At 40.9% G+C, this 18414-nt stretch overlaps 2 protein-coding genes across 4 annotated transcripts in view; one reads left to right on the top strand and one right to left on the bottom strand.

Annotated features, from left to right (window-relative positions):
- Positions 1-5047, bottom strand: part of DROSHA (drosha ribonuclease III) — a 74795-nt gene extending 69748 nt beyond the window's left edge. The window contains 4 exon segments of the mRNA XM_039548420.1: positions 1339-1673; positions 1676-1755; positions 1758-2197; positions 4963-5047. Of these exon segments, the coding sequence (XP_039404354.1) occupies positions 1339-1673; positions 1676-1755; positions 1758-2190 (848 nt within the window). The 5' untranslated portion in view covers positions 2191-2197; positions 4963-5047.
- Positions 5048-5063: 16 nt separating this feature from the next.
- C2H5orf22 (chromosome 2 C5orf22 homolog) lies at positions 5064-18076 on the top strand. 3 transcript variants are annotated; one of them, XM_039548421.1, is made up of 9 exons: positions 5064-5183; positions 7581-7726; positions 9463-9612; positions 11532-11991; positions 12608-12670; positions 13645-13766; positions 14624-14690; positions 15304-15443; positions 16785-18076. In XM_039548421.1, the coding sequence occupies exons 1-9, from the start codon at positions 5079-5081 to the stop codon at positions 16915-16917; spliced, it is 1386 nt and encodes a 461-aa protein (XP_039404355.1). In that variant the 5' UTR covers positions 5064-5078; the 3' UTR covers positions 16918-18076. The 3 variants fall into 3 exon arrangements, with proteins under 3 accessions (XP_039404355.1, XP_019141825.1, XP_010398467.1); XM_019286280.3 differs by lacking the exon at positions 5064-5183 and adding an exon at positions 5293-5575; XM_010400165.4 differs by lacking the exon at positions 5064-5183 and adding an exon at positions 5655-6860.
- Positions 18077-18414: the final 338 nt, after the last annotated feature.

Here is an 18414-nt window from a genome sequence, read left to right as displayed (position 1 = left end):
CCGAATCAAAATAAGTAGATACACTATCAAGTAGATCTGGAAGCTGTTGGCCTAAAGCAGCAATCCAAAAGTGTTTCTCTGAGAAAGAAGCTACTGAAAGCATGCATTTTCAAAACTTAAAATTGAAGCTTGAAATTATGCAGCAAGGAGGAGAAAATTCCACAAGCATCTCATACAGAAAAGGCCAGTGCCTTAATGCCAGCGGCATTAAGTTTTAGGAAAATCTTCTTTTGAAAATCAAAGTAAACTTACTCAGTGTGAGGCTTGAGCTGCTTTTTGAATGCAAGTGTCAAAGGTTCTGTAATTAAGTCTCTGCATATGTAAATCAAAGTGGCTTCATTTGCACATGCTTTATGAGTAAATTCATGTTCCACACGTGGCATGAAAAAATTCTGAGCTTTTAAAATTAAGAGCATGTGATCCAGGAGCCTTGATAAATATTTAAACACTTAACTTTTCAGCAGCACTTTGAATATTTTGACAGAGTTTATTAGACACATAAAGATCTACAAACAACAAATCTAAGACACGAGGAAGATTTAACTGGTGATGCTTTGCTCTAAAACACACTACAGCAAATGGCATCAGGTCAGCTCCTAATTTCCAAGCCATTTGTGTTCATGAAGAAGAGGGGCAGACACTTCATGAAAAATCCCAAAATAAGCACTGCACACTCATCTACCCGAATGACATCAGTGAAGCCTAACACTGGCCCACACTCATTTTCACCGCAGTCCTCTCTTGAGATCACAGGCTGGCTTGCTGAGAGTCTTCACCCTGAACATAACAAGCTTTTCACTAAAACATCTCATTGCAGGAATTAGATATGGGCTCCTATCAGACTATAAAACCCCAACAAGTCCGCATTCTCTACAAATACAAGGCTTATTGAAAGAAAGTAACACCTGGCACTCTAACTCTGGTACCTAAACCTTGAAATTCAGAATGCTGGGGCTTAATTGTTTGCAAGACTCAACTTTGTAGAGTCTTCTGCACAAAGCTGTGCCAACTCAATTTTCCTGCCACATGTACATAAATTTCTACAGTAAAGATGTTCAGCACTACCCAACAATCCACTCAGTGGGATGCAAAGAAGCTCTTGTTTGAAAACTATATATATGGACAAGAGCAACAAGTCTGCCAGCTCACAAACATGAGGCAAAGGCAGTGTACCTGAAAGTGTCTAAACAGAAACTCTTTCCATGAGACCTGACTACTGGCTACTTGCCGAGCTAGAGGGAAAAACAAGGGTAAGGGAAGAAAACATTGATGCAAACGCATACTATGAAACAAATGATGACACCTCTCCCCCTGCAGGCACATAACACCCCAAATTACCTGTTTCGCTCATAACTTCTGTGATGAGGCGATATCCTTCCTCTGTCATAATCTGTCCGGTGCCGACTGCTTTCCTGCCTCCTTCTATCCGGACTGCGGCCGCGCTCCCGACGATCCCCGTGGTTAGTGGAGCGATGCCTGTCGCCATGCATGTGACCATGCTCGCGGTGCCGGTGCTCATCATAGTGCTTGCTCCTGTCTGGGGACCGCCGATCGCTTTGGGACTTCTCTCCCTGGTACTGCCCCGTGTGCCGGAAGTGGCTGCTGCTGGCACTGCTGCTGGCAGTGCTGCTCGGGAAGGAGCCGGAGGTGTGGCTGGTAGCTGCTGAAGCTGGCGCGGCGGGAACGACTGCTGCGAGTACCCTGCAGAGTACACAGGCTGGTAGCTGACCTGCTGGGGCATGACTGGCGGGGGGGAGGGTGCGGTACTGTGGGGGGAGGCATCATGTAAGGGAAGGTGCTTTGTCCAGCAGGTGTTCCTGGCACGGGAGTGTTGCTAGGATTTGGCACTGGTGGAGGAGTGGGAGGGAAACATGGAGGTACTGGGAAGCTCTGCCTCATCTGGTGGTTTGGAAATGGCGGCCTCATGGGACACTGGCTGATGGGATTTTGTGTGGAAGGGGGCACTGGAGGAGGATAGGGCACAAAGTCTGGCCTGGGAGGCATGTAACCGGTGGTTGGAGGGTTGGAATAGGTTGTTGGAGGGGCAGTTTGCTGCTCATACTGGTACTGTACAGAGGGCTGCTGTGGGTGAAGCTGACGGAGGTTCTGAGGGCGGTAGGTCTGTGACGAAGTTCTTGCTCCTGGTCCCCCCTGGCCACGGGGACATCCTCGCCCAGAATGGAAAGACATGGCTCACCTTTATTGAGGGAAATAAAAATGCAGTGTCACACAATTTTTGTCAGACATCCTCAACGCATCTGCAGGAACTACTCCTAAAATACTGAAGTTGCAGTTTCCTTTAACAGAAGCAGTAAATGATATCCACGGACTTTCACTGGGAGCTTTGTGCTCCTCAGACCTTTAGTGCAGGTTATTTATGCCCCTTTTGATTCCTTTAAGGCTCTAATCCATGAAAGCACTCTACTGTCTTTAAGCCAGAACCCAAGCTGGACCATGCTTTACAAGTTAGGGCAATGTTAATTTCAACAAATTATTGTTATGATAGCAGGTCAAGGATTCAAGCACGTCTACCAGTACTTAGACACTTTGATATAAAACCTTCAGATACCCCACACGAAAGAAACCACTCATTATTAACAACTGCAGTGGTCATCCCAAGTTGCATAACAAGGAGTTCTTTCTAGAACACAATTCTAAACTTCGGGCAGAATGACTTGACTAACACCTCATTCCATAGTACCTGGCCCAACAAATCACGTAAACTTTAAATGAGATACTAGCAATTTACATTCACCGTTGAGTCCCCAGTTTACTAAAGGACTGAATTCAACAGACCCTTCAAAGTATTTTAAGTGAGGTAGGTATATTTTTGTGGAAAAACAGGTTACGTGTCTTACAGGTTATGGAAAAAATTTCATGAAGATTCATTGAAAGAAATAGTTCCCAAGAAATCCCTCAGCTGCCTTCTCAGCGCTGTTACCCTTGAGAAATTATCCCTGCTTCAAGTAGGCTTAAGCGTTGCTCAAAACTGTGTATGTATTTAAGGCACTAACACTTATAAATGAAAGCCACTGTGCTTCATTAAAGTTAAAATTGATTCTTTAATTACAATGTTAAGTTTCAAAACTGAAAAAAGGGGAAAAAACACTCAAACTTATGGCTGGAATGGAAGGGGAAAGAAAAAAAAATGATCTAAGCACCTCCAGAAGTCAGATTCTGTTTTCCGTGAGAGGAAGTGAGAAAGAAAAGGGAGACACACATAATTGGAAAGACCACAAGAAAAAGAAAACAAAGCTTCCCTCTCCCTGAGGCTTTGCTGATGCTGAAGTACATGCACAGACTATACTCCACCTGCGATAGTGCAACATGGCCAACCTGGACTGCTCAGAGCACTACTCTCAGCTGCATTCCGGTGCCACTGCAGCAAAAGATGTAGCTCTTGCTGAGAGAAAGTAGACAGCTTCTGATGAACTGGACAGAGAAAGGAAAAGAAACACAGGACAAAAGGACAGACATCAAAGAGGAGGAATCAAGAGGACCCTCCTCACACATGCAGGGCATAGTGGAAGCGACTGGAATTGGTGGCAGTCATTCCCTCTCCAGAACAACCAAGCGCCAAAGTAAGTGAGAATCTCACACTTTCAGGAGACAGCGGCCAGGATGGCATAAAGCCACTTGTTCCTTCCAGTCAGCCTGTGCCTGCTCAGTACCCTCCAACTTTGTAAAGGCTCTCAAAAAAAACCCCAAAACCAGGGAGAAAAAAAGAAAGTCAACATCCATTTTGTCTGGCAATAGTACACTTTCTTGACATTATTAACTACAATCTAGTAGATGCTGAATTAATTTTGCTTTAGTTCTCCTGCTTTGCTCTTACACAACTCAGGCTTGTAACAGAAGACTGTTTTAGACTTCACTAACATTCACATACACATTTTCTTTAAACAAGCTGTACCACAGTGCTTGTCTTTTAAGCGTGTTTCTTTCTAACATGTCATAGCATTCAAATAAAGGATCTTCTTTATCGGCTCTCTGATCTCTCCAATGCCAGAGAACTGCTCTAGTCCTACTACTTTAATTTCAGTCCTTCAGAATGCACAGAATCACAACTGAAAAAAAAAATTCAAAAATACACAAAACTATTTTAAATGTCCAAATTATTTTAAAGCTCCCTCTGCTGCAAAAGCAAGTCACATTCAACTTTCATTTAAAGTTAGGTAAGTTCAAACACACAGAAAAGGACAAACTCCCCTTTCCCTGTCACCTAAAGAGAAAATTTATTGCACTGATGGGAGCCACTGCATTCTAAAGCAGCATTGGTCCCCTAAAAAATACCGAATAAATTCGCCTCTGCCTGCAGATGCGCTGCTGAGAGCAAAACGGCACCGACACATCGAGAAGAGAGGAACTGAGAGGGGACATCATCAATGTCTGTAAGTGTCTAAGGGAGGGTGTCAGAGAGGATGGAGCCAGGTTCTTCTCGGTGGTGCCGTGCAACAGGACAAGAGTGAACGGGCAGAAATTGATGCACAGGAAGTTCCACCTGAACACGAGGAAGAACTTTACTGTGCGGGTGCCCGCGCACTGAACGGATTCCCCAGAGAGGTTGTGGAGTCTCCCTCACCAAAGATATTCAAGAACCGTCTGGACGCAATCCTGTGCCATGTGTTCTGGGATGACCCTGGTGGAGGCGGGAGCTTGGACCAGATGACACACTGGTCCCTTCCGACCTGACCCATCCGTGACACCCCGCTTCACCGCAACCGCCGCCTCCCACGGCCCCGGCTGGGGCGGGGGCACGGAGCCGCCCCGGGCCGGGCCCCGCTCGCCGCACCGGGCTCTGCTCCGCCGCACGGCCCCGCCAGCCCCGCGGAGCCGCCGCGCCCCCGACCCCGGGACCGGCGCCCCCGTCACGCCCCGGCCCCGACCGCTGCGGAGCACCGCGGCGCGGCCCAAGAGCAGCCCCGCCGCCCCTCCGCGGACAGCCCGACACGCCGAGCCCACCTGGCGCCCTCGCCGCCGCCGAGGCAAACGCTGCCCGCAGCGCCCCGGCTCCGGAACAGGAAAGCGGTGGGAGGTGCTGCGGGCGGAAGCGCCGCCCGCCCGGGGGCAGCGGCGGCATGAGCGGAGCGGAGCCGGGGCCCGGCGGCGCGTCCCGGCCGCGCGGGGCCGCCCGGCGGCACTACTCGGCCCTGCCCGTGTGGGTGGTGGAGGACCACCAGGACGTGAGTGCCCCCCGCGGGCCTGCCTGGGATGGGGACTCCCTCGGGTGGGGCATGGGGAGGGGCTTCGGTTTCGGGCTGGTGTGTGTGTGTTTGTGTTGGCGTGTTTCTCCGCGGCGCGGAGGCTCAGTGTGGCAGATGGGAGCGAAGAGAGGTGCCCGGCGCGGTCACTGGCGGCCTCCCCAGGAGATGCGCTTTCCTGTCATGTGTGCGGGTTCTCCGGGCGCTTCCTTGGGAACGGCGCTCCCTTCCCCGTCTATGCACAAACCCTAAACCTGCTTTTCCTTCCGCTGCTGAATCATCAATGAAGTTCAGTGCCCAGGTGGCCTCATCTTCCTTCCCGATTCAGTGATTGAGCTACTTACTGCCATGATCGTATTTTGGCATCTTTTAAAGTAATTATTGCTGACTCTTTTTTTCTTCTTTATCATTAGTTGCTGTAGTTAAAAGGAAACAATACCTACATTACACTGCTGTTATAATTTGCTAGATATTACTGGAGTACTTGGAAACTCAACCCTACCCAGTGTATGACATGTCAACAGAGGATAAGTAAATATAATCCCATCCCAACAAGTAGATTGACTTCTGCTAGATGAGAAATGTTAAATCTGGAGCTTTGTTTTTTTCTCGGTCAATCATTGAAAAAGGAAGTGAAGAAGGAATTTGTTTTGAACTGCTGTTTCTGGTTTCTCATGGGGTTTTTTATAGTGGCATAAACTGAGGCTTTATTCCTAAAATAACAGATTCTTTACAAAGAGAAAATATTAGTGTAGTAAAGTTTATTAAAGAAAACAAGGGTACAAATTTTTAAATAGTTTAATGCACTTCATTTTTGCTAGGACTCGTTGAATATATGATTCTGTGATAGCTTATTTTTCATGGCATCCAAGAACTTAATGTCACTGTGGTAGGAATTCTTAAATAGTGCCTCTTAATGATCCTTCTTTGTTTTAGTCACTATATTTCTGTTTTTAATTAGCTTAAAGTTTTATTATTACTAAGTATATACACTGTGTTTTCAGTATATGAGTGTGGATGGATTGGTCCATCTTGTATAAAACATAAATGGCTTTTTGTCCCAAAGTGTACGAACTTCACAGAAAGTTTTATCAGTCTTGCTGACAGTGATGTTCTTCTGGAGCAAGTTTTCAGTAGCTGCATCATGCATTGATTAATAATGACAGCTGTCATGAAGGAAATTTTGTTCTTAATCCAAATCAGGAGAACTTGCAAGGTTAGAGATACTAGTCTCTTGTTTCTCTTGCAATCTGTAGTTGCACTTACCTGAGGTAATTTTCAATTTTAATTGAAAAGATTGTAGGTTGTTTAGTAGGCCAGATTACTTCTTTTTTCCAAAGAAGTAAAAGCTATAGATCACAGAACCCATGTTCTTTTTAACCTTGTTTTATCTACTATTGCAATAGTATACATAGGTTTACAGTTATGCCCATTCCATGTGCAGGGTTTGTCATCTTAATCAGTTGTATCCAAAAAAGTAGCTCAGTTTCTGTTGTAATGTAGAGGTCGCACATAATTTTTTTGCTTCTTGCAGTTTTCACATTCCCTGTATAATAGGGCTGTGATTCACAATCCCTGTTGGATTTGCTCTGGCAGCCAAGGTAGTTGATGCCCTCTAACTGTGGAAGAGACTCTGTGTACTGCAGTTCTGAGTAAGAGGTATCATGAATCAGCCATCAGTTTTCTCATTTTTACCATCCTATATGTTTTTTTTCCATGCTGTAAATTGGTGAATTGCCTCATCTCCTGTTTTTCACACTATGTGACCTTCAGCAGGGGATAAAGCTGGGCAGTTGAGAAAGGTAGTCTCTATTACAACCACTTAGTCGTGTAGGGATTCAGAATTAATTCTTCAAGAGGGAAAAAGGTAAGCTAAAGTTTAAATCATGGTTGGGTCCGTTTTCAGTCTGTATCAGTTAACTTAGAAAACACAAGGAGCAAAATGCTTTTATCTCCACAGCAGCCATGCGTGGTGAGGAAGCTTTATGGCTTGGGGAAGGAAATACAGGGGCAGTGGTCTGCAGAAGAGGAAAGGCATTCCTGGGGCTTAGTTGTAAATGAAAAAAACCATCTAGGAACCGAGTTGAATGGCTAGTGAGAAGAGCTACTGCAAACAAGACTTCCTATAAAGAAGAAAAAAGGGTGTAAAGCTGTGATTCTTCTGTTTCTCATCTGGAACGCTTGGGCTCAAAAATGATTACTGTTCATGAGTTTTCTTGCCACTGGAGTTGTTTCCCCTTTGTATTGTCTTCTGTCTCCTCCTCCCTCTAATCCAAATTCTAAAGGAAAAAAAGTGGTACTGGTGTTTTTGCTGCTAAAGCCGTTGTATTTTTCAGCCCACTGGTTATCATTAAAATGTTTTTATTCATGTCGTTTTAGGTGCTGCCTTTCATCTATCGTGCCATTGGTTCAAAGCATCTTCCTGCCAGTAACATCAGTTTTGTTCATCTTGATTCCCATCCAGACCTTCTTATTCCTGTGAATATGCCTGCAGACACTGTATTTGACAAAGAAGCTCTTTTTAGGTAAGTCCTGGGTACTGCATCAGAGCAGACTTTAAGTCTACTTGTTGCTGCGTTTGATTCACAGTGAATATTGGTATGACTGCATAGGAAGGATGAACAAAAGAGGTGTAAGTCAGATTCAAGTTGTATTTTCTGTCTTTTCACTTTTGCTGAAACTTTATTTTTTAATGGAAAAAGTCACACTGCATATCAGGCAATTTAACGTGTATGAGTTTGCTTTGTGTATTTGCTCAGTAGTGTATGATGGTATTATCCCAAGTAGTTCCTCTGGGTAACGGGAAAGCACTCTGTGTGGATGCTTTGTCTGAAAATCTGTAGTTTTAAAACAGTCTTTCTCTCTTCACACTGAAAAACTGACTTTGAGATTGAAGTAGCACATCCTTTGTTGTCATGCTGAATATCTGAAGTAGAACAAGATATTCCTGTTAGAATCATAAAGACCAATATTTTCCCCCACCATCTAAGGTAGGTAGGTAATAAGCCACAGTGATGTCTGCTGTTGTCTTGCTCTTCCTGTTTTAAAATAAATTAGTCAGTATTTTGTTCTCTTTGTTGGATGACTAAAAGGCTTTATGGACTCTATCATAAAATCATTGAATGGTTTGGGTTGGAAGGAACCTTAAAGATCATCTAGTTCCAACTCCCCTTCCATGGGCAGGGATACTTTCCACTAGACCAGGTTGCTCAGGGGCCCATCTAACCTGGCCTGGAACACTTCCGGGCATAGATCATCTACAATTTCTTGGACAACCCATTCCAGTCCCTTGCCACACGCACAGTGAAGAATTTCTTCCTAATATCTAATCTAAACACACATCCTTTAAACTCTTGTCCTGTCACTGCATGCTGTTGTAAAAAATCCATCTCCAGCTTTCTTCTAGTCCCCTTTTAGGTACTGGAAGGTCCTGTAAGGTCTTTGTGCAGCCTTCAGGCTGAACAACCCCAGCTCTCTCAACCTGTCCTCATAGGAAAGGTATTCCAGCCCTCTGATCATCTTCGTGGCCTTCTCTGGACCTGCTTCAATGGGTCCGGGTAATTCTTATGTTGGGGGCCCAGAGTTGGATGCAGCACTCCAGGTATGGTCTCACACGAGCAGAGTGGAGAGGCAGAATCCCCTCCTGTGACCTGCTCATCATGCTTCTGCTTCAGCCCGGGATATAGTTGGCATCATACACCTAAGAAAATAGGGTCTTGATAATGGGGAAAGATGCTAATCCTGTGGATGTGGATTGACTCACTTTAATTACTGGGATGACATTTAAAATATACTTGGAGCAGTTTACAATAAAATACTCCCATGGGGTCAGTTTGAAGTTATTTAGACCAATGTTCCTTGCACTTTCTTCTTTCTGATGTATCAAGAGGAAAAGGGCATAGAATCACGGAATCATTAAGGTTGAAAAGGCCTCTAAGATTATCGAGTCCAACCATTAACCTGACACTGCCAGGTCCACCACTGAGGAGTTTATAATCGAAGTGCCATGCTAAGAGTGAAGCTGATTCCACTCTTATGTCCAAACTTTTTTATATCTAGTACAGACTTTGTTGGTTTGTCTTATGAATAAAGATTTCCCTCCTTTTCTTTCTTTGATGATGTTACCCTTACGTGGAGTACTAATTTTAGATGATTTGCATGGGGGCCTTCAAGACGTGGAAGATGTTTGTGGTGTTCTTGACAATTTTTATTTATAGGGAAAGTAACATTGCTGTCTTCTGTCTTTCTGTGTTGATTACAGCGAATTAAGTATTGAGAACTGGATTATGCCTGCTGTTTATGCTGGCCATATTTCTCAAGTAGTATGGCTTCACCCACCCTGGGCTCAGCAGATCTCAGAAGGGAAACACAATTTTCTAGTTGGGAAAGATGTATCAACAACAACAATCAGGTAAATTGTCTGCTGTCGTACTAGTAATATAAAAGCCATCTCTATAGCTTTCCATTGGAATTTTTTTGTGTTCTTGGATAAAGATGAAAATGTAATTTGTATGTATAATTTCTTTAGGACATAATGCAGTTACACTTGTATCAATTTAGTCTTTGCTCTAACTAGTAAAATTATTATTTGATATCATCTGTGACTCTGTTTTTCTAGTGTGGGGTGAGTTTTTTTGGTTTATTGGAGTTTTTTTGGTTTTTTGAAGTTAATTTAGCTAAGTACTGAAACAGGTACTCAGGTAGTGAATTCTCCATTATTTGATAAATTGACCTGGGCAGCCTCATATAGCTTTGAAGTTAGTTCTGCTTTGATCAGATGATTGACTAGAGACTTCCAGTTGTCTCTTTGAATCTTAATTATTCTGTGATTCAAGTTCCAATCAGAGCCCCTCATCATTCTGCAGGATGTAGACCATAATAATTTTGCATTCACCATATTTACTGTGTTGTGATTTTGTGCAGCTTTAGTGGATATTTGTAAATCATGTCTCTTGTGAGCATAGCAGAATAAATCTTTTGAAGCAAGTTTAACAGAAAACAGCAGAGAAATGCTTTGTTTTACCACCTTAAGTAAAACACTTAAAGCTCTCAATCTGAATCTGAAGCCTAAAGGGAACCTAAATAATTTTTTTTAAAAAGCTAGTGCTTTCTGTTACATTTAATCATTTAGCCAGTGTTGAATAGCTCTCTCACGGGTGGCCTTAGCCATCATGAAAACAACATTTCAGGCTTCCTTTTGAAGACGGTCAGGTACATTTTCTTCAGGTTCTAGGCTCACCAGAATCATGAAGGAAGAAAGGGAAGGAGTCCTCATAAATACAAATGTCCTAAAAGTTTTGATGACAAGAGATGGATAGGCAATAGACACAGCCTCTTCCTTAGTGGACACTGAGGTACAATGAGCTCATGTTGAACCCAGCAGAATTTCTGGGAAGATGTCCTGTGAATGCCTTGTCAACAAGATGGAGTTGTAATCCAGCCTCTCACCTTGGCAAGCTCAGGGTAATGCATCTACAAAACACTGGGGAGCAAAGCTTCAAATTTCTTCTGCTTAGGAAATTATTTGTCTTTGTGGTTGATTGATGGTGATATCCTGTAATCAAATGAGGCCTTACCACAAGTGAGCAGAAGTTCACACTTGTTAATCTTATTTTTAATATGAGTTTATGATGCTTAAGGCTTAATGTACTGAAATACAGCTTGAAAAGTCTATTCTTTAAATTTTCATAAGTAGTGGTTTTAGTGTTGCTTTTGGTTGGTTAGTTGTTTTGGATTTTTTTCAAGGGGATTTAATTGGTAGTTAGCTATTTATCCTCTAGTAACCATCTTTATCACTTAGAGAATTGGAGGTAAAAAAAGTTAAATTCTACCTATGAATTTACCCATAATATTGTACTTGCACTAGATCAATATTTATGCATTTCAGGGCACGTCTCAAACCCAACTATCATAATTTTCGTGGAAAAGTAGAAAAGCAAGAGAAAATATCCATAGCTTTGCAATCTTATGTGCTATAGTATTGATAATATCTTGCCAATTCTGGATGCTGTCTTTAAAATGCAATTCAATCACAAATTAATCTTAGTAGCACATAATGCAGAATCTTTTTCTTATCCATTAAAACCTTGTAGGGATATCATAAAAAATATAGAGTGAATTTTAATATATTTATTCCACAATAAAGAAGTAGAAAAAACTTTAATGTAATTTAAACCTGAGGATTAAAAGAAATAATTTTGAATACACAGTTTTATTGCTTTCATTACCCATCAAACATCTATTTATTCTCTGGATCCCTAAAGTATAAAATGCTTTTTCCTAAGTTCTTTGCCAAGAGGTATATTAACTGTGAGTTATTGTCAATTCTAGGGTTACTGGCACAGATCATTACTTCTTAAGTGATGGTCTTTATGTTCCTGCTGATCAGCTAGAAAACCAGAAGCCTTTAAATTTGCACGTCATTCTCATCAATCCTACTGAGTCATCAAACAGCCCGGAAGGAAATGGCAAAGTAGCATCTGCTAAAAGACTGAAGCTAAATACAGATGACACAGCAAGTGCCACTTCTGCCTCTTCAGTAGCTCCTGGTGACCTTGATCACACGATCCCGAGTGTGAAGAAAAAGGAAATACAAAATGCAGGTGCCCTCAGTAGGGCAGAAACCTTGGCAGAGTGCTCAGCTTCAAGCTGTCTCAAAAACAGTGAATGCCCATTAAGGGATGTTGTTAAAGATGTCTGCCAAGTACTGCAGAAAGGGGATGCATATGTTTTGGACATTGACTTGGATTTTTTTTCAGTTAAAAATCCATTCAAAGAAATGTACACACAGGTAAGTATGGAAATTGAGTAGCCTTGTACCACTCACAAAAGAGTCCCAGCCTTAAGTATTTATGTCTATGGAGAAACTCTCACCTAAGCTAAATTAACAGATTAGCTGGGCATGGTTAATGATTCATGGTAATATTTTAAAGAGATATTTCCATTTTAAAGAAATATTTCTATGGGAGCGTACATGGTAAAAAATTACAACCACCAAATAGGGGGAATTTTGTACACTTGATATCAATACTGAGTGTACATTCAAGGTCAGGGGTATACTCAACTTCTGCTTGTTGATTGGGACATAAAAGTTATGCTTGGGTTTCCAGAGGTTACCTTCCAAATACCCACAGCAAGATTCATCAGGGAGCGATGATAGATTTTATCATTTTTTACCCTGTATAATGTCCCTAGAAAGCCATGATGGTATCAGGAGACTGCCTTTCAAAAGGCACAGTAGTGTTGATTATCCAAAGAATGGTAGCCTGTCCTGATGAGAGGCTGTTATGTTCATTATTGTCTGCAGTACTAAAGTAGGGAAATTATCTTTTTTAGAAGAAGGAAGGCTTTGTGGATTTGGTTTCTCATTTGAAGAGTCATTTTCTTCCTTTTTTTCTTTTTCAAAGACAGAATACGAGCTTTTGCAAGAGTTGTACAATTTCAAGAAGCCACATAAAAATGCAACAGAGGTATGATGCTTCCTTGTGGAATGTATGAAGGAATGATTCTTTTTATTTACCCAATGAAAATGAGTTACGACAACAGGAAGGAACCTATCAAAGGTGCTTAATGAAGTGGTCTCACATTAAGCTATGCAGCTGAATGCTAATCAGCAGCAACTTAGGAATTTTTTATTATTAAATGTTTTGATTAAACATGTGAATTGCATAAATGTTTAGCATGAGTGTGAAAATTTATTTCTGTAAACAAATGATAATTGGCAAGGAAGTAATGAAAACATAGGAAGTCACCAGCCAACTTGTTCTTTTTATGGCTCGACAGGGCTCAGGTTTGGTGGAGTGTTTCTTTTATTGTTTTTTTGGTGGCCAGTTCCTTTTTTTTTCCCCCCCTACCTCCAGGCTCTCCCCTTCCTTCCCTTGTTGATCTTTCTTGATAGTCAGAGCTGTGATGAATGTGTAATTGGTATTTTAACTTTTTTTGTTCAGATGTGGAAAGGATGGTATTATGCCACTGTAATGTACTTTTCATTTTATGGGCTGTGTGCTTCTAAAACATGGAAATACAAGCTTTCATAATCTCATCTGAAAACTAATACAGAGAGATTCAACACATTTAATTATCACAAATAAACCTAATTGATATATGTGAATAAAGAAATAGAGATATGTTGAATATTGGCAGATTGATTTTCACATTTCTTAGTCAATCAGCAGTAAAAACAGGTACATACTTAAAAGGTGGCTTTTTAAAATTTGTAATAGGAAAAAGAGAGCAAAGTGAGGTGATTTATTCTGGAAGTGTAACAGTTTCTGCAGGCATTCGTTATGATCCTCTTGAAAAGATGTGCTGTAGGAATAAATCAGTTGTTTCTGATTCCCCACTTCCAGTAGATAAATCATTACAGAATTTAAATCATAGGGTAAATCATTATGTTCTTACCTCTTTTTTTTCCTAACATACTTTCATATATGCTTATTTAAAGGAAGACTTGCTGGATTGTGTTGAAAACCGTGTTCATCAGCTGGAAGATCTGGAAGCAGCATTTGCAGATTTGTGTGACAGTGATGACGAAGAAACCCTACAGAAATGGGCTTCATATCCTGGGTAGGAGATTTCTAAGGGGCCTAAATTGCAAACAGAAGTTTGAGAACTGATTAATCCAGCATTTTGGTAACAGAAATGGATAGGATCTATGCAAGTATGCCATTTTTCCTTCAATTCTGGAGGAGAAAGAGTTAAAAGAAAAGAAAAGGCAGTCTGCTGTTTTCAGTGCCACTGTAAGCTTTGGAAGGTCAGTCTTGTACAGCTTCATGCAAGTTCTGTTGTCTATGGATGGAGGCATATTTGGTGATTAAAACCTTAGTCATCAGTGTGTAGCACAGTTCTCAAAAAAAGCAACAAATCAAGGAGGACATGGAGTTCTTTGGTGCTCCTGAAGGTTCTGCTTTCTCTGGAAAAATGGAAGTTAATGGAGGTGTATCTGAGCAACAGTCTCCATCTGAACTGCATCAATCTGCTTTTAAACTAAATGTTTTCAGCTGAAAAGATACAGGGAAAGCTTGAGCTTTTTTTTGATAGGAAAATGACTCAATTTCCCACATCAAATGCAGCAGTTACTGTCCAACCTCTGTAACAGTGCCATGAAGTATTTCCTATAAAGTATATATGACTTTTGAGCTACAACAGCCTCTCTGCAGATCTACCCTAAAAGAAGCACAAGGAGGACTTGCCAGAGGCAGGTATAGGTATAGGGACTTTATAAGAAAGACCTGGTGGAACAGTGCAATAATACTGATAATTTCCATTTTTGCAAGTGCAAGATGACACAGAGGAGCAAATTTCATTTTCAAATCTTAGGCTATAACTTCTCTTTTTTCCTTTTTCCTTTTTTTTAAACATTTAAGGTATAAATATGTGTTTCCAAGTGTTTGTAACAAATTTTGGTTTTGTTTTAACTCCAGAATGAAGCCACTTCTTCAACTAGTTCACAGTTTGAAAACCAGGATGGAAAGCCCAGACTATGAAATGGTAGGTGACAAAGTAAAAGAGAAAAAAGCGGACAGAGGTCAAAAGCATCTGGAGGGAGAGTCATACTTACTTTCAGACTTGCTTCTTGATTCAGGACTTTGTGAGATTTTGGTAATTTTCCTGGGGTTTTATTTCTCATTACTTAGACCAGCTTTTCTTTTTCAAAGCTGCTAAACTTCTAATCTGCTTATCAGTCTATATTTAGGCAACATTAGTATGATCTTTCAGGGCTGTGATGCCTCAGGCTGCATCCTGTGAAGGGAGGTTAAATTTCACCAGTCTGTTGATCTTCTTTTTAGAACTTAAAATAAGGGACCTATTTATAAAGTATCAGAGCTATATCATCTTCAAGGGCTGTAGCATACTCTGACTTCATAAGAAGAGGTAGAGTGTACTGGAGGTAATGAAATAATCCATACAACTTCCAGAATTTTACTTGTTTTGTTTAAAGGACAAGCTGGGGGAAAAACCCTCACAACTCTTACTGTCTGAAGAGGTGTAAGTTACCTGATGGGCTAGGGATGGTATCTAGAGACTAAATACTAAAGACTTTCTACATGCATAAGCAGTAATTCATCAACAGAAATTAAATCTCTTTTTAATTTACCCATAGGTCCATCAGGCTGGTCTGACCTGTGATTATGTGGAGCTTCCTCACCATGTTAGCACTGAAGAGGAGATCGAAGGCCTCATACAATCCATTAGAGTTCTGCTGACAGATCTGCCCATGCCCACGCTTGTGACAGTTGCTCGGTGAGACTGCACAGATACTTTCACTTTAAAATGCCCAGACTGTGCTCACGAAGCTAAATGATCCTGTCAGTATAGGGCTGGTTCTGTCTTAAGTTCTGTTAAAGTGGAAGCCTTATAGTGGAGTGAAAATTGACATTTGAAAACATTGATCATAAAGCAGTGACAGCATCGACACAGCTAAAAGAAAGTTCTGCACTGATGGCCGGTTTAAGGGGCTTTAGAGTAGCTGGCACAGGTTGCAAAGGCTGTTAAAACACGATGACTTAATCAGCTTCAGCATAGGTTATACAAAGGCTGTGATGAGGCCTTGTGTCTGTTGGGATTGATAGCTGTACTGGAGTTCATACATCTCCTCTACTTGATTACTTGAGCTAATTAGAGCAAAGCTGGCTTGGGCTGAAATCTCACCTTCCTTGCACTCTTGCTCTAGGGTTTATTGTACTACAGATAGGATTTCTTTTTTCAGTGAAACTTTCGCTGGAACTGGTTTTCATCTAGTCGGCTGAAAGGGGTTTATATTCTTTAAAGCTCTAGTAAAACTTTGTTACGGGCTAAAAGTTATGCTTCCAGGACTGTAAGGCTGTTATTTAGAATAACAGGATGGACTTTGAGGCCAGGGACCTGGGAGAACCAAGGATCTGTCCTGAAAATACCTAATTTAAAGACCACAGTGTACCTCTTGACAAATTATTGCAATTTAATCATTCAGAAATACGAATTGTGCCCTTAAAGAGCAGGCAACAGTAGCAGAAGCTGACATGAAACTGGTTTTGTCAGCAAGAACTGGTAAGGCTAATGCCTGCAATAAAAGAAAGCTGTATTTCCTGTGCCAATTTGCGGGTTATTATCCACTGTTGTGAAGAAACTAGAATCATCTCTGTAGATCTTGACTGATAAAAAATTCAGGAAGTCAGCTCTGCTTTTTACTAGTATCTGTTTGAAGTTCATTAATAGATACTGTAAAAAATGCTATATGCCAGCTATTTTGAAAATCTGTTTTTCAAGTTTTCCTGCCTACTTTACCAGTAGCATTTGAATTTTTCAATCTTAATTTTCCACGTGCCTTTTAATTAGATCATTTGCTTGAACTTTGACTGCCAGTGCGTTCTGTGTCAGATTCAGGAAGAGAGTAGAACTGGAAAGATTACATGTTCCTGATCTGCTGCAGACTTTATATTAAACTTAAAAAGTGGTGATGAGGAGCACAGCTTTGAAGGGATACTGGGAGGCAAAACTTGCCACAGTTTGAAAGAAGCTTCAGCCTAGGTGCAGAGCATTGCAGAAATACACAATGTGGTCATGGTAGTGATATCTGTATTCTCATGGGTTTTTTTTTTACAGATCAAGTTTGGATGACTACTGCCCTTCAGAGCAGGTTGACATGATTCAAGAGAAAGTTCTCAGTTTACTACGTTCAGTGTATGGTTCTCTGGATGTGCACTTAGATTACTCAAGAACTTCATCTTCTTCATGACCTTTCTTCACGTGTTGCTGTGTAAGGCAGAGGATTAATTTAAATTGTGTATTAGCTGTGACTGCGAAGGGAAGACTACTGTTATTTCAGCAGGTGGCACTAGAACCCAAGCTGACCCAGCCAGGGGTTGAGTTGCATTGCTTTCTCCAAGTCAGCTGCATCTGAACTGTTACTTATTTGGCTTTGTTCAGATTAGTTCTGTAATTATTATTTTTACTGTCTTGTTTCTTAAAATTGGTACAAGAGAAATAACTTTTTGTCTAAAAATTGGGGGATTTTGTCCTGTTTCTTTGTGGTTGTAAAATAAAATATATAATTTCTTAAAATGATTTTCCATTATGTATGTCTTTTGTAATTTGGTAACAGATTTGGTCCTGAGTTGTATTATATCTTTTAAAAAATGATCTTAAAAATGCTCTTAAAACTGTAGGTCTGTGTAATGATCTTTCCTAAGTGTTGTGCTCGAGATGACCCTCTCATTTCTCTAGAGCAGCTCATGGCTTCTGCCCCATCCACAGAATATCATTTATGTTTATTTTCTGTTTCATTAATATTTTCTTATTTTGCCTTAGAGTATTTTATTGGTGGCTCAAATAATATCCCTAATGTACAGACACTGGCTTGGTATTTTCACTTTTACATATTTTTGAGGTTAAAAAGTATGTGTGCATGTGCATGCTTTTATGTTTTAAATCCTGTAAGGAATTGATGGTTTCTTCAGAAACAAAGATTTAGCTTTACTGAAGTCAGCAGCAAAACCTTCTGTACTAGGTTTTCACCCATTTCAGTATTGCTGTTTGGGAATTAACAGTTTCAGAACTATATAATTTAGAAATCAATATACTTATAGAGAAAACTGGCACTTTAAGAGGAAAAAAACCCTACAGAATTTATTGGAAATGAAACTGAAACAGGAAGGACAAAATGCCACCTAGAATATTTTCTTTTATTAGGAACAGATTTTGCTTGTAATTTCTTCTGAAATAACAGGGTTCATTTGCTAACTTGACTCTCTGAGAAAGTGAGATACAGAGACTTTGTGCACTTTTACAGTTTTTTTCCTACTTCTGCTGTTGATATAAAATGATTATATTAGAAATTGTAAATATGTAATTCCTTTAAAAATTTGTTCCAGTAGAATAAATTCCATGACCATGGATCCATTTTATTTGTGGTTTTGTGACATGTCTGTCACAAAGATGTGCCTAGCCCTGGAGCTGATTTCCTTAATACTTCATAAATTACAAAAAAGTTATAAAGCCATACATTACATGCATGAATGAAGTGCAGTCAGATCATATATGCTGCTTGTGTAAAGATTGGGGGTTTTTTAAAGTTAATGATCCTTTATGCTGGGCTTTGCATAAGGTTGTAGAAAACAAAAGAAAAACCATGTGGGGCATGGCTGACCCCTCCTGGGTGGGTAGGTGAGAGCCACTTTTCCTTCGGGAAAGCCTGGGCAAGGGAGGGCAAAACACTGCCTGGCAGCCAGGACTC

The sequence above is a fragment of the Corvus cornix genome, chromosome 2 (genome assembly GCF_000738735.6).
Source record: "Corvus cornix cornix isolate S_Up_H32 chromosome 2, ASM73873v5, whole genome shotgun sequence".
Taxonomy (NCBI): domain Eukaryota; kingdom Metazoa; phylum Chordata; class Aves; order Passeriformes; family Corvidae; genus Corvus; species Corvus cornix.
This window is presented reverse-complemented; position numbering and strand designations above follow the sequence as displayed.

Bases quoted from the DNA above. Each gene is read 5' to 3' on its own strand.
- C2H5orf22 (XM_039548421.1), top strand. From the start codon at position 5,079: ATGAGCGGAGCGGAGCCGGGGCCCGGCGGCGCGTCCCGGCCGCGCGGG. The intron at 14,691-15,303 runs GTAGGTGACAAA...ATTTACCCATAG, and splicing joins AAAGCCCAGACTATGAAATG to GTCCATCAGGCTGGTCTGAC. The intron at 15,444-16,784 runs GTGAGACTGCAC...TTTTTTTTACAG, and splicing joins ACGCTTGTGACAGTTGCTCG to ATCAAGTTTGGATGACTACT.